General features: G+C 36.0%; 1 protein-coding gene across 2 annotated transcripts in view; it reads left to right on the top strand.

The window, feature by feature from the left end:
• The window catches only part of SEC63 (SEC63 homolog, protein translocation regulator), an 85,831-nt gene that overhangs the window by 66,334 nt on the left and 5,271 nt on the right, over window positions 1-14,226 (top strand). For both annotated transcript variants that reach the window (XM_043439023.1, XM_043439022.1), the window contains 6 exons: window positions 812-871; window positions 1,078-1,251; window positions 4,536-4,694; window positions 6,653-6,754; window positions 11,246-11,344; window positions 13,947-14,051. In XM_043439023.1, coding sequence (XP_043294958.1) covers window positions 812-871; window positions 1,078-1,251; window positions 4,536-4,694; window positions 6,653-6,754; window positions 11,246-11,344; window positions 13,947-14,051 — 699 coding nt within the window. The remainder of the gene's footprint in view (window positions 1-811; window positions 872-1,077; window positions 1,252-4,535; window positions 4,695-6,652; window positions 6,755-11,245; window positions 11,345-13,946; window positions 14,052-14,226) is intronic.

Genomic DNA, 14,226 nt, shown 5'->3' with positions numbered 1-14,226 from the left:
GGATCGGATGGGGAACACATGTAACTCCATGGCTGATTCATGTCAATGTATGACAAAACCCACTGAAATGTTGTGAAGTAATTAGCCTCCAACTAATAAAAAAAAAATAGTGATGTCTGATTACTATTAGAATAAAAGTAAAAATTTAAATTATGAAATGACTGACTTTATAATAATTTTACATATTTTAAGGCATTGCATTTATAAATTTAGATAGAATGTACTTTTCAAAATATATTCAAGACAGATGTGAGATATTTCAGAAGATAACTTCTAAGGTGTCCTTTTAGTGATGGCCAAATTTGCATACATGCATCATTTAGCAATTGCTAAAAGCCTCCTGTCTAGCCATTTGTTTGTCCCCACCTCCTGTAATTGTCAGCAGTTAATAAACTTACTGATAAGGCTTCCCTGATGGCTCAGTGGTAAAGAACCCACCTGCCAATGCAGGAGACAGGGGTTCAATGCCAGATCCGGGAAGATCCTACATTCTGTGAAGCACCTAATTCCGTGTGCCACAACTATTGAGCCTATGCTCGAGAGCCCAGTAGCCGCAACTGCTGAGCCCACGTGGTGCAACTGCGGAAGCCGGTACGGCCTAAAGCCTGTGCTCTGCAACAAGAGAAGCCACTGCAGTCAGAAGCCTGCACTCTGCAACTCGAGAGTAACGTCTGTTCTCCACAGCCTGAGGAGAGCCTGCACAGCCAAAAATACAGAAACACACTGATAATGTCTATTGAAAGATTGTTTTATAGGAAAGTTAAATATAAGTTGGACAAAGTTTCTATTTTTCTTGCTCCCTCTGCTCTAGGAAGTATTTGAAAAGGAGCAGTCCATCTGTGCTGCAGAGGAACAGCCAGCAGAAGATGGGGTAAAAGCTTGAGTTTACCTATCTATCTTTTCTGGTAGAAGAACTGTTTTGTTTAGCTCTCTGATTGATTTATCTTGCTGTGGGACAATAATTCACTTTACTAAAACATTTTATTAGTTTAGCCATTTCCATCTAAAATTTACTCTGACTCCCAAATGAAGCTATTGCTGCAGCATCTGAGTGTGTATGTGTGTTGTGATTTATAGCAGGGTGATATTAACAAGAACAAGACAAAAGGAGGATGGCAACAGAAGAGTAAAGGACCCAAGAAAACTGCTAAATCAAAAAAAAAGAAACCTTTGAAAAAAAAGCCTACACCTGTGCCCTTATCTCAACCAAAGCAGCAGAAACAAAAACAGGCTAATGGAGTCGCTGGGAGTGTAAGTTTATTATCTGTGTAAAGACTTATCATTATTATCATCTTTGTTGAGGTCTGAAATACACTAAAATGTTCAAATCTTATATGTACAGCTCCTGAAGTTTTATAAATGTATGTACCCATGATCCCAAGTCAAGATATAAAACCCACCAGCACCCTAGAAGGCTCCCTGGTCCCCTTCTCAGTCATTGGCCCCTCCATCCACCCCCACTCCCTTCCCCACTATGCTGTCATTACCATGAATTAGTTTTGCCTGTTCTTAAAATGCATGTAAGTAGAGTCATTTGGCTGCTTTCATTCAACATTGTCTTTGACATTCTTCAGTATTATGTGTAGCAGCAAGTGTGTGTGCCTGTGCGTGTGTGTGAGAGAGATTTCATTTTATGAATATACTACAGTTTGTCTGTCCTGTGATTGGTAGACATACAGGTTTTTCTAGTTTTTGCCTATTTGATACATGTCATTTTGTGGACATCTATTTTTCTTTGATATGTGCCTATTAGTAAAATTTCTGGGTCATAAAATAGGTGTATGTCTAACTTCCTGAAAGAGCCCATTTTCTAAAGTCGTACCATATTATGCTCCTACCAGCAAAATATGAGTCCAATATTGTACGTTCTCACCAGTACTTGGTTTTACCAGTCTGTTTAGTTTTAGCCACTGTAATGGATCTGTAGTTGGTATTTCTGTGTGTGGTCATTTTTGTTACCTTATGACTAATGGTATTGAACACCTTTTCACATGCCTACTGGCCATTTGGATATCATCATTTATTTTTGTATTATTTGTCTTCTGACAGCTTTGTAGGAATCTTTTATACATTGTGGATAAGTGTTTCTTTTAACTCTCTTAATGGAGTTTTAGATGATTCTTATTAGTAATAAAGTCTGTTTCAGAAATCTTTATGGTTAAGTGCTTTTGTGTCCTGTTTAAGACATCTCTGCCTATCCCAAGGGCACAAGGAAAGGTAGATACTTGGTTTCCTTCTATAAGTATTACTACAGTATTTTACTTGTTATATTTAGCTCTGTGATGCATCTTTCATTTTTGTGAATAGTGTGAGATTGGGATTATGGGCCATTTATTTTAGCACCATTTATTGGAAAGCTGTCTGAATTGCGGTCGTAATTTGTTGTAAAATGAGTTACCTTAACTGTATATGTGGAAATCTCTTTATGGGCTCTCCTTCCATTGATTATTTGTCTCTTGTGCCAGTGCCACACTGTCTTAATTATTGTGGCTTGAAGTTTTAAAATGGAATAATGTAAATCCTCAAACTCTTTTTTTTTTTTCTTTTTTAGTCCTCAAACTCTTATTTTACTTCTTCAAAATTGTCTTGACTATTTTATGTCCCTTGCATTTTCAGCTAAAATTTTAGAATAATTTTGACAATTTCCACCCCCAAAAATGCTTCTGGCACTTAGATTGGTATTGTGTTTAATCTTTGGTGCAATATGGGGAGAATTCACAGGTTAACAATACTGACTGTTTTTATTCATAATTATGCTTTATGTTTATTATCTCCCTTAATTTTTCTCGGCAGTGTTTTATGATTTCTCTTGGCAGAGAATGACACACCTCTCATCAGATTTACTCCTGTGTATTTGGTGCTTTCTAGTGCTATTGCAAACAACACTAAAAAAAGCTCATTCTTCAGTGTTTATTGCTGGTGTATAGAAATACAGTTGCCTTCTAAATATTTACCCTGTATCAAGGATTCCTGATGAATTGACAATAATTGTAACAATTTGCAGATATTAAAAAAAGATATTTTACATACACAGTCATGCCATCTGGGTATGAAAACAGCTTTTCTTTAATCTTTATGCTATTTCATCCTTTTTGCCTTACTGGTGCCAGCCAGAACTTGCAGTAGTTGATTTGAAGTGAAGATGGCAGTCACCTTGTCTTGTTGGTCTTATGGAAAAAGCATACATTATTTCACCATTGAGTATGATGTTAGCTATAGAGAGTTTTTGTAGATATACTTTATCTATAATATTTATCAGGTTAAGGAGGTTTTCCCTCAGTTTGGTTTTTTATTATGAGCATGTACTGAATTTTATTAAATACTTTCTCTCCATATATTGAGATGATTGTATGATTTTTCTCCTTTCTGTTTATGTGGTTAATTATACTGATGAATTAAAAAATTAAATTATCATTGTATTCTGTAAACAAATCTCATTTTGTTATAACATAGTATTTTTAAACTATTTATCTGGGTTTGATGATACTTTGTTTAGGATTCCTGAAACTATTTTTAGGAGAGAATATCAGTTTGTCATTCTTGAAATATTCTCGCCAGGTTTTGGATTACATTTATGCTGGCCTCATTAGTTAGAGATTACTTTCTCTTTTTCCTGGAAGGGTGTGTAAGATTGGATTTGTTTCTTATTTGGAAGAATTACATAGAGAAGCCATCTGGGCTTGGAGTTTGAAAAAGAATTTAGTTATAGAGTCCATTTCTTTAACATAGTCTACTTTTTTTCTCATATCAGTTTTAGTAAATTGTGTTTTTCAAGGACTTTGTCTATTTCCTCTGACTTGTCAAATTTATTTAAAGAGTTATTAATAATATCCTTATTTTTGATGTCTTTTGGATTTGTAGTTATGTATCTTTTATTCCTAATGTTGGTAATTTTATTGTGTCTTTTCCTTTATCAGTCTTGCCTAATTTATGAATTTTATTAATCTTTTTAAAGAACCAACATTTAGTCTTATTTGGGTTTCCCTTTTTTATATCTGCTTTCTCTTTAATTGATTTCTGATCTGTATTTACTTCTGATTTCTTTGCATTTAATTTGCTATTTTTCTTGCTTCTTGAAATGGGCTAAGTATTTTGTTTGGGACATTGACTTTCCTTTTTGCATTATACTATTAGTTATTGAAGATAATATTAAACTCCTAAAGCAGTACTTTTCTATAAACTTCTCATTATACTGTATAAAATATTACATAATTGATGTTTTTGAAAAATGAACCAGTTTAGCCATTGTTGTATATTTTGCAAATAGAAATAAAATATTTTTTTCTTTTTATCAGCTATGAAGAATGAATAAAATAACTGACAAATAAGCAGATAAGTCAAACGTTAAACCTCTTCAGCTTGACTCCCATGTATTTATATATAAGAATGTTCATAACAATTTTTAATAATTCTATATCAATAGTGAAACTGTAGTCTTAAGCCAGTTTAATTATAATGACCGTAGATTAGTTTCAGGGACTCAGGATGTATTCACTGAGACATTCAGAACTTTTGTGGTTGCTTTTTCTTTTTAGGAAGCTGCAGTAAAGGAAGATGAAGAAGAAGTTTCTGACAAAGGCAGTGACTCTGAGGAAGAAGAAACCAATAGAGACTCTCAGAGTGAAAAAGAAGATGGTAGTGACAGAGACTCTGATAGGGAGCAAGATGAAAAACAAAACAAGGATGATGAAGCAGTAAGACATAGGTTTAAATAACTGGAATTATACCTCTGATGATAGTTTTGGTTTTTGTTGTTGTTTTTCTTTTGCTTACTTACATCTCTTTGCTTGTTTTAAACAATACTAGTATATTTTATACTGTTGCATTACTTTCAGACAATGTTTTTGAGAGATGGTGGTTGTAATTATGAAGAAAACTTACTTCTGACAAGGACTGGAAATCCTAATTTTCTTAAATCTTACATTGTTAGATAGAGTAAGACCTGGGTCTGAGGTGAACTCAGCTTGTTCTCCTAAGGCAATTTTTTGTGTTGGAGATGACTCTGGAAATACGAGGAAGGAAAGGTGGGTTATGAAATAGGGAGCAGTTACTTGGAAGAGGTTCTCAAAAGTTGCAGGCAGTGTTTAGGGTAAAGAAACATTACTGTGGGCTCTAATGTCAAGAGTTTGGTTAACGGAAAGGCTAATAGTTACAGAATGCCACCTTGTTTTAAGAGGTGTATAAGACATTTAGGAAAAGAGGAAGTCACTGAGGGATTAAGATGATGAGGGTATAGGGAATAGAAAAAAATCTCATGGCATGGCGTGAAGTTGCACATGACTTATGAGAAGGCTACAGAAAAGAATATTTGGTGAACAAATAATGGCCCATAGATGCTCACTGCAGATGAACTATAACTTGATCAGCCAATTTTTTTTTTTTTTAATGTTTGTGTTGTTCTTGACTGGGCTATTGGTCTAAAAGTAACTCCTGTGGTTTAGGAATTTAAGAGAGATTGCCTGAATAGCCTCTGAAGCAAAAGCAGAGGCTGGGGAAAAAAAAAAAAGGGAAAGGGCAAAGGATAAAAGTATAAGGAGATAAAGTACTTGCCTTTGGGATGGGAGAAAAATAAGGATGTCTGTTTTTAGCAGTTGCTGGCCCTTGAGTGTTTTTGTACTTTGAGAATTAAGTTGGTTGCCATGAAATTAAAACCTATCAGAGAAATTATTACCCCTCCCTCTCTTTTAGAAGGAGTTGACATATTTCTTTCTGATTATGGCTCAGTGAGTAGGAATCGTCTGCAGTGCAGGAGACACAGTAGATCCCTGGATTAGGAAGATCCCCTGCAGAACGGCATGGCAATCCACTCCAGTATTCCTGCTTGGAGAATCCCATGGACAGAGGAGCCTGGCAGGCTGCAGTCCATGGGGTCGCAGAAAAGTTGAACACAACTGAGCGACTAAACACAGCATCCTTGCTTTGACAGAGAGTTGACATATTTCTTTCTGATTATATTAGGGTTAGTAGAGGTGACTTTAGAGTTTTGATAAACTGATTTCTTCAGATGACCAATAATACATTCATTCAGTTAACAAATAATTATACGAATAACAAATATTAATAGGAATACAAAGCCAAATGGGAACGTTTCTGCTTTTGAATGATGGTAGCCTGAAGGGGAAGGCAGACTAGTGAATAAACGTTATAGTACAAAAGAGACTGTGCGCATTGTGCAAGGGGTCGTGATGGCACAAAGAAAGGCGTGATCAGCTCAGCTCTGGGAGGATGGTCTGTGGGACCCAGGAACTCCTACTTTAGGCTTCAGGTGCTCCTGAGAAGATAATGAGTAGGAATTTGCCAGGTAGAGAAAAAAGAAAGCAAAAATACAAACAAGGCTTAAGAGTGAAGTAGCCGGTGAGGTAAGGGAAGTCTAGCAGTTTGAAATGATTAGAATAAAAAGTGAAGAGAGGAAAGCAGTGACAGGATACTGGAGAGAGAGGCTCAGGTCAGGTCATGATTGGTAGTGTAGCTCATGCTATACACGTTAGATTTATGAAAAGAAGCATTGTAAGTTTTGAGCAGGGAAGTGATCAGATTTGTGGGACTGTAGTATTTAGCATTGTCAGGAATGCCATCTGGAAGAAGATGGACACCCTTCAAAATGATCGAAAACATGCTTCATTTCCATTATTTCTAATTTTCACTTTACTAGGAGTGGCAAGAATTACAACAAAGTATTCAGCGAAAGGAGAGAGCACTACTGGAAACCAAATCAAAGATAACACATCCTGTCTATAGTCTTTACTTTCCTGAGGTGAGTTATTCATCCACAGCCTAGTGTTTTCCTTCTTCTAGTCAGATATTTCTTAGTTGCTGTTTATGCTTTCTGTAGCGTGAATTGACTCTTATCCTCTCTGTAGCGTGTACTGATTCAGATGTGCTAAATGTGGTGTATTCTCGATACGTCACATTTTTGAAGCATATATTTCAGTATGCATTACTTTGAGTAAATGAGTTGTTTAAAAGGAGGATTGTCAACTTTTTAAGCACCTTGTTGTCCTGGGCTTCTGTCTTTTCTGTGCCTGGATTACTGAGGGTTATACTTACTGATGATTTCTCACTTGCAGTTCAGGCAGTCTTAATGAGACAAATGCATATTTTGCCTGTGACTTTGTGTGGCTTTTGTGAGTCTCATACTTGTCTCATACTTCTACCATGTCTTGAATAGGATGAAAATGTTCTTAAATTCTGCTCATGGATTTTGTTCTGAGGGAGACGCTGGAGACGCTAGACTTGTTCTGATAATTGCCCTGATCTGTGGGAAGAAGCCCAGGCCTGAGGGACCCTCTGAGTTTAGTAAGAGCTGATCCCCAAGCTCCAGACTGATCACTGCGACCTTCTTGGTCCCCTGTGCTTGTTTACTTTGTGGCTGTGGCCTGTTCAGCTTTCCATCCCTTTGATAGGCTTTGTCTTTCAGATGAATTTGAGATCAATTTGAAATCTTGACATATTGCTTTTGCAGATAATTCTCTGTGGCTGGAGGTCAAGGACTATTGCCTGTTAGTTCAGGGAAGCTGTTCCACAGACTGCTTCGCAGCTTTGCCATAGAGCCTTCTGCTCACCACTTGTGTTTGGCGGGTGATTTCATGTATAAATATGCTTTCTGCTCTAGATTGTCAATCTATAGTTATTGGGGACTGCTGAAGGCAAGTTCCTAAGTAATTTGGCTCTCCTAATAAATGAGTGGCTATGCACAGACTTTTGTTTTTTGACTTGGAGAGCAGTCAGCCCAGGATTCCATCTTACTGTGCATGCTGATCTTCTGGCGTGTCCTGAGCTATAGCCCATCTGTCAGGGGCATTTCGCCCACTGCAGTGTAGTCTGCCAACACCAAGGCTCCTGAAATCAAGCGAATAAATTGCATTCATTGATTGGTTTTAAAAGTACCATGGGACGCTGTAAGCTGCATAGTTTGTACCCTTATAATAGACAGCTTCATTTTAGACCATGCTTAGTTAATAGGCAAAGCATTCATTTACTCCCTTAGTACATTTTAGTAGTGAAAATGCCTCTTTGTTTATCTGCATAGTAAACATCTCAGAGTGCCGTTTATCAGATGGACTTTATTTGGGATTTTCCTAACTTCTACCTGTCTACCTTCTCATGTATATTACTTAAAGTTTTATGTTAATAATTGACTTAAATGTTATTGAAACGCATATATTTAACAAGAATGGTTGGGAATCCCATGCAATAGAAAACCAGTTTGGTTTAAAGTGCAAATAACTCATGATAGAGACTCTTTTCTACTTTAACCATGTGCATCAAGAGAATCTGGGTGCAATTCCATAGGTAGTAATCACTAGCTTCTTAATGTTTATTTTTCTTGAATGAATCTCATTTTAATCAGATAGATTTGGGGCAGTGGGAGGCATTCTCTAAGTAGAGATAAAGAATAAATGCACATTCTTGAACATGTATGTTCTAGTAATGATATTTCTGAAAATGAAATGTCAGACTGCTTAAATAGAGAAATGTTTACCTCATTTCATGAATAATCACAGCTTTTAAAATTGTTATTGAGATATAGTTGACGTACATTGCATTAGTCTTAGGTGTAACACCTAGTGGTTTGACGTTGGCACACGTTGTGGGATGGATGGTCGCCACAGTAAGCCTGTCACTGTCTGTCCCGTCCAGAGTCGCTGTAACGCTACTGATCATCTTCCTGTGTTGTACATTACATCCCATGCCTTCTTTATTAATACCTTACAGCTGGAGGTTTGTACTTCCAAATCTCCATCATTTCTCCCGCCACCTCCACCCCTCTCCCATATTTGTTCTCTGTATCTATGAGCCTGTTTTCATCTCATTTTGTTTGTTTTTTAGATTCTACAAATAAGCGAGATCATGGTATTTTCTTTCTCTGACTTCACTTAGCATGATATCCTCTAGGTCCACCCATGTTGTTTCTGATGTCAAGATTTTGATTTCTTACGGCTTGAGTAATATTCCATTGTTTATATGTACCTTCTTTGTCTATTCATCCATCAATGAACACTTCAGTTGCTTCCATATTTTGAATGTTGTAAATAATGATGCAATGAATTGATGTTCACATATCTTTTCAAATTAGTGTCTGTGTTTTTTTTTTTCTTGGGGCATATTGCTCGAAGTAAAATTGCTGAATTGTATGGTAGTTGTAGTTTTAATTTTTTGAGGATCTTCCATACTGTTTTCCAGAGTGGCTATATTGATATAACTGTAATTTTATTGGACTCTGTGTCCTAGGCATTTTAACAGATATTTTTTTGTATTATCTCAGTTTGTCTTCACAACACAACTTGAGGTAGGCATTCATCACTTAACAGAGAAAAAAGGTGAGGTTTCAAGAAGTGAAATAAATGGGTCTGGATGACTTTGAAATAGACATTGGCAGACTACTGCCTGCAGGCGAATCTGCCTCCCAGCTTGTTTTATAAATGAAGTATTATTGTAAATGAAGTTTTATTGGAACAGAGCCACACTCATTCTTTCTGTAATACAATGGCAGAGTTGAGTAGTTACAGCAGAGTTGAGTAGTTACAGCAGACTCTTTGGCCTCTAAATCTGTGAGTTCTGCACCTGCAAATGTGGTGGGCCAACTGTACCACGACATTTTATGTAACAGGCTTGCACATTCATGAATTTCGGTATTCTGGAGGTGGAGTGGTCCTGGAATTGATCTCCTGTGAGTACAACAGTACTCCACTTTGAGTCTGTTGTTTCTGCCCATTTCATGTGTGCAAAACACATGTAGAAAGACATATGTATACACCTATACCTTTTGTTGTAGTAGTCCTAACCCTTGGATTAAGCAGAAGTTGAGTTAGTCATCCACTTACGATTTGTTATCCCTCTTATTAATGTTGCATTGCCTTGTAGTTTAAGGCATTTAAACAAAAGCTTTTAGTTGAACTTAGTGTACCATTATTAGGAAGATAATAAACCATATTTTAATGTCTTAAGATTGAAATAAAATAGAAAGCACAAGTGATTTTGGCTTAAAGATGCAGACATTTTTCCTATGAAACTATTTCCAGTAAAAAGTTATTTTTTTAAACTTCTCTTGTATAATTGAGACTATAGTTTTGCTTTGGTTAATTGGAGTATCCTACAATTTATTTTATTTTTAGCTCCAAAACTTTTTTTAAGCCATTTTAGAAAGGTGTCTTCCCTATCCCATTCTTAAACAGTGGATGCAAAGTGGATGAATAAAAAATTGCTGATCTGTGCTGTAATTCAGTGGTGATTGCTGACCACACTGAAGTTTGGTGCTCCCAGACTGGTATTCTAATTTTTTTTTTTTTTTAATAAATTTTTGTCTCCTGTCAGTGTTTCCTGCTATCATTGTGCATTCTGGTGGCAATTTCTTTACCCAGCCCTTTTTCTGTTCCTAATCTTTTATGTAGTATAACTGAAAATGCTGAACTTATTGAAATCATGTACTGTAAATGGTACAAAGAGATTCTTAGAATCTGAGATGCTCTCTTATAAGTAACGTGTTTTAATGTATTGATTTCTGATATTATTACCCAAGTCCGTTCCACTCCTACTTCCTGTCTTTTGCTTATTACTAGCTAAGATTACTAAAATTATTTGCTAGATGAATTCATGATAGCTTATACTGTTTTATTTTTTAGCATATCTTTTATCATTTAAGGTTAATTAGGGGTTTTTAAAATGCAGGGGTTCATCAGTAGGGTTTAAGGGGCCATTTGAAACCCCAAAATTACATACAAAATTCTTTTGTTGGAGAATGGTTCTAAGAACAGTTTATACATTCAGTAAATGTTTATTGACGTCTGTTTGGTACCAACCATGGTATATGTGCTGGGGGTAGAGCAGTGGCTAAAGGGCAGTACAGTTGGCCCTCTGCATCTGTGGGTTTTGCATCCATGGATTTGATCAACTGTGGATTGAAAATGTTGGGGGGTAGATTCCAGACAGTCCAAAAAGGCAAACTTGAATTTGCTGGGTATTGGCATAGCAATTACATTGTATTAGATATTATAAGTAATCTAATCTAGAGGCTAAATAAGGTGTACAGGAGTATGTGCATAGGTTATATGCAAATACTACGCCAATTTATGTAAGAGATTAGAGCATTCATGGATTTTGGTATCCGCATTGTGGGGGTGAAAGGGGAACTTGTTTGGAATCAGTCCCCCTAAGGTACCAAGGTACCCCTAAAATGAGATAAGGCAAAACTGTATTTCTCTAATTCTTTCTGGCTATTTATACTCTTCTCTTTTTGTCTTTGCAGGAAAAGCAAGAATGGTGGTGGCTTTATATTGCGGATAGGAAGGAACAGACATTAATATCTATGCCATATCATGTGTGTACACTAAAAGATACAGAAGAGGTAAGTATACAACAACATTATTTAGATATAAAAAACAGTATAGAAATCCATTTATCATATACGGCTTATTGCATTTTATTTAAAACACATTTTATAACTGTTCTCTGACAACTTTTGGAGGGAGCTCATTGGAAATTTATAGAGTATTAAATTGTTAAAAGTAGACAACTTGGTGGTCTTTTAAAACCTTGTTCTCAACTTATTTTGGGGAGTTTTCACTGTTACTGTCTTAAGAATACTTGCCTTACCATATCTCCAGAATTTAGTTATGTTCTACAAATTCTTATGAGTTTTATCCTTGTTGGATTAGTGCTCAGAAATTATGGTTTGTATCCTCATTGAATTAGTGCTTTTGTGTTAAAAACAAATGTAAGTACTAGTGATTGATTTTTTAAAGTGGAATTTTTTACTTTATTGCATTGTCCACTGTCAGTGACATCACTTAAATAGCATTGTGATGAACATACTTTCCCGTTGGATTTCCTTGTTTTTCTTTTTGATTTTTTTACATTACTATTTGAGAAAGAAGTTTCTGTCTACCTGGACTTGGTGGACAAGAGCAAAGCTTTTGAATTTCAAGAGAGTTCTGTAATGATGATTTTTAAATCCCAAAAGATTTTTCCTACCTTTCTAACCAAGTAGTAAATGTTTAAAGTAGTTTATTGTTGTTTGACACTTAGCGATAGTGCCAACTTATGGATATCTCTTTCACAGAGTAATTTTAACATTTTTTAAAATTTAAATTTTACCCATTTTTGAATGGATAATACATTTGCCTAGGTAGTGTTTCAGAAGATATACAAAAGTGCACACACTGAAACATCTTGTATTCCTGTCTCTCAGTCACCCATTCCACTTCCTGGAAACCATCAATATTACCAAATTTTTATGTATTCTTCATGTGATATTGTAGTAAAGTACAAGCATATACATAGGTATATTCTCCCCAGTTTTGCACAAAAAGTAGCATAAATCATGTTCTGCACCTTACCTTTTTCTCAGTGATAAAACTTGGAATTTGTACCATATTAATACAGAAAAAAGCTTCATTGTTTGTTTTTACAGCTGCATGATATTCTTTTGTGTGGAAGTTTATTCAGTGCTCAGCTCTTTAGTGGACTTACAAGGTGTTTCTTGTGTTTTGCTGCAATGAATAACCTCATATCATTCAGATACATCTATAGGATAAATTCATAGAGGTAGAATTAATGAATTAGAGGCTCTGTACATTTTAATTTTGATAGATGTTGTTAAATGTTTATTTCTCCATAGGGAGAAAGAATGTTCAAGTATAGTATGTTCATTGCCTCTCAGTTTGTGAGATATATAAAAATGTTGCAGGCATATTATCATGCCCCCATGGACCATTCATCCATGGGTTTTGACCTCTTTCTTTTTCTCTGTTTCACCAGCTGAGTGTCCTGTGGTTAACTCAGTACTGACACTATTTCCCCAGACAGCTCAGATTAAGATTCAGTCCCAGAGGACTGCTGTTGCCCCGCTGTCCATCTTTAGATGCCAGTTTCAAGTCTCAGGTTGTCACCTGTACTTCTGATCAACTGGCAGTAAATCATGGTTCCCATGATCCCTTCCTTGGGTTCAGTAATTTGCCAGAATGACTCATAGAACTCAGGGTAACATATTTACCAGTTTATTATGAAAATAGTATGATGAAGTAGATGACTATCCAGATGAAAGAGATACATGGGGCAAGGTATGTGGGAAGGGATATCGCGCTTCCATGCTCTTTCTGAGCAATCCGCTCTCCCAGCACCTTTGCATGTTCACCAGTTTGAAAGCTCCTTGAACCCCTTATTTTGGTATTTTTATGGAGGCTTTATCACATAGGCATAATTGATCATTAACTCAGTTTTCAGCCTCTCTCCGGAGAGTAGGGGGTGGGACTAAAAGTTCAGGCTTCTACTAATGGCTTGGGCTTTCTGGTGACTGGTCCTTATCTAGGAGACCAAGAGTTGCCTCATTAGAAGAGAACTCATTCTTTTCATCCAGGAAAAGGGATTTGTCAGCTCAGTGTCAGGAACCAGATCCAAAGACCAAATTTTAGAACAGAAGATGCTCCTTATGTGCTCTTGTCACTTTGGAATTAGAGGGATTTGAGGAGCTCTGTGACTGAGGGCAGAGACACACACACACACATATATATATGATGAATGTATTTTGTATTCTCTCAACATTTGTTCTAGAAATAAGAAAATTTGGCAAGAACTATTCCTGTTTGGTGAAGTCTGTTTTAGTTCGACATTTCATTTATTTTACTTTTATACCCAGCTTCATTTCTTCAGGTTATCAAGATAGAACTTGGTTGCTTTAAATATGTTTTCTTGAATTCTGGAGATAGAAATTACCCCTATCAATTCTGCCTGTTTTTATTTCCTTTTTACGTAGTACATATATGACACAAGTGTCATATATGTACATGGATTTGTTGTCATTAGAACTTTTGTAACATGTGTTAAGACCTCTTCTGTCATCTGCGTAAGCACTGGCTATTAAATACTCTCTGGTCTAAATATGTTAGGAGGGAGCTATTGTTTCTTCCATTCTTTAAAATATAGATTTTAAGTTCTGATTTATCTTCTAGGTAGAACTGAAGTTTCCTGCACCAGGCAAGCCTGGAAATTATCAATATACGGTGTTTCTAAGATCAGACTCCTATATGGGTTTGGATCAGATTAAACCACTGAAGGTAAGAATAATGACTACGCTGTAAATATGATGTTCCCTAGAAATTGTCATATTGAATGAAGTAAGTCAGACACAGAAAAACAAATATCATATGATATTGTTTGTATGTGCACACTAAAAAAAGCTACAAATGAACTTACTTACAAAACAGAAATAGAGTCACAGATGTAGAAAAC

This window comes from Cervus canadensis, chromosome 20 (genome assembly GCF_019320065.1).
Source record: "Cervus canadensis isolate Bull #8, Minnesota chromosome 20, ASM1932006v1, whole genome shotgun sequence".
NCBI lineage: Eukaryota > Metazoa > Chordata > Mammalia > Artiodactyla > Cervidae > Cervus > Cervus canadensis.
Note: the sequence above shows the minus strand (reverse complement) of the source record. Positions and strands in the feature narration are given on the sequence as shown.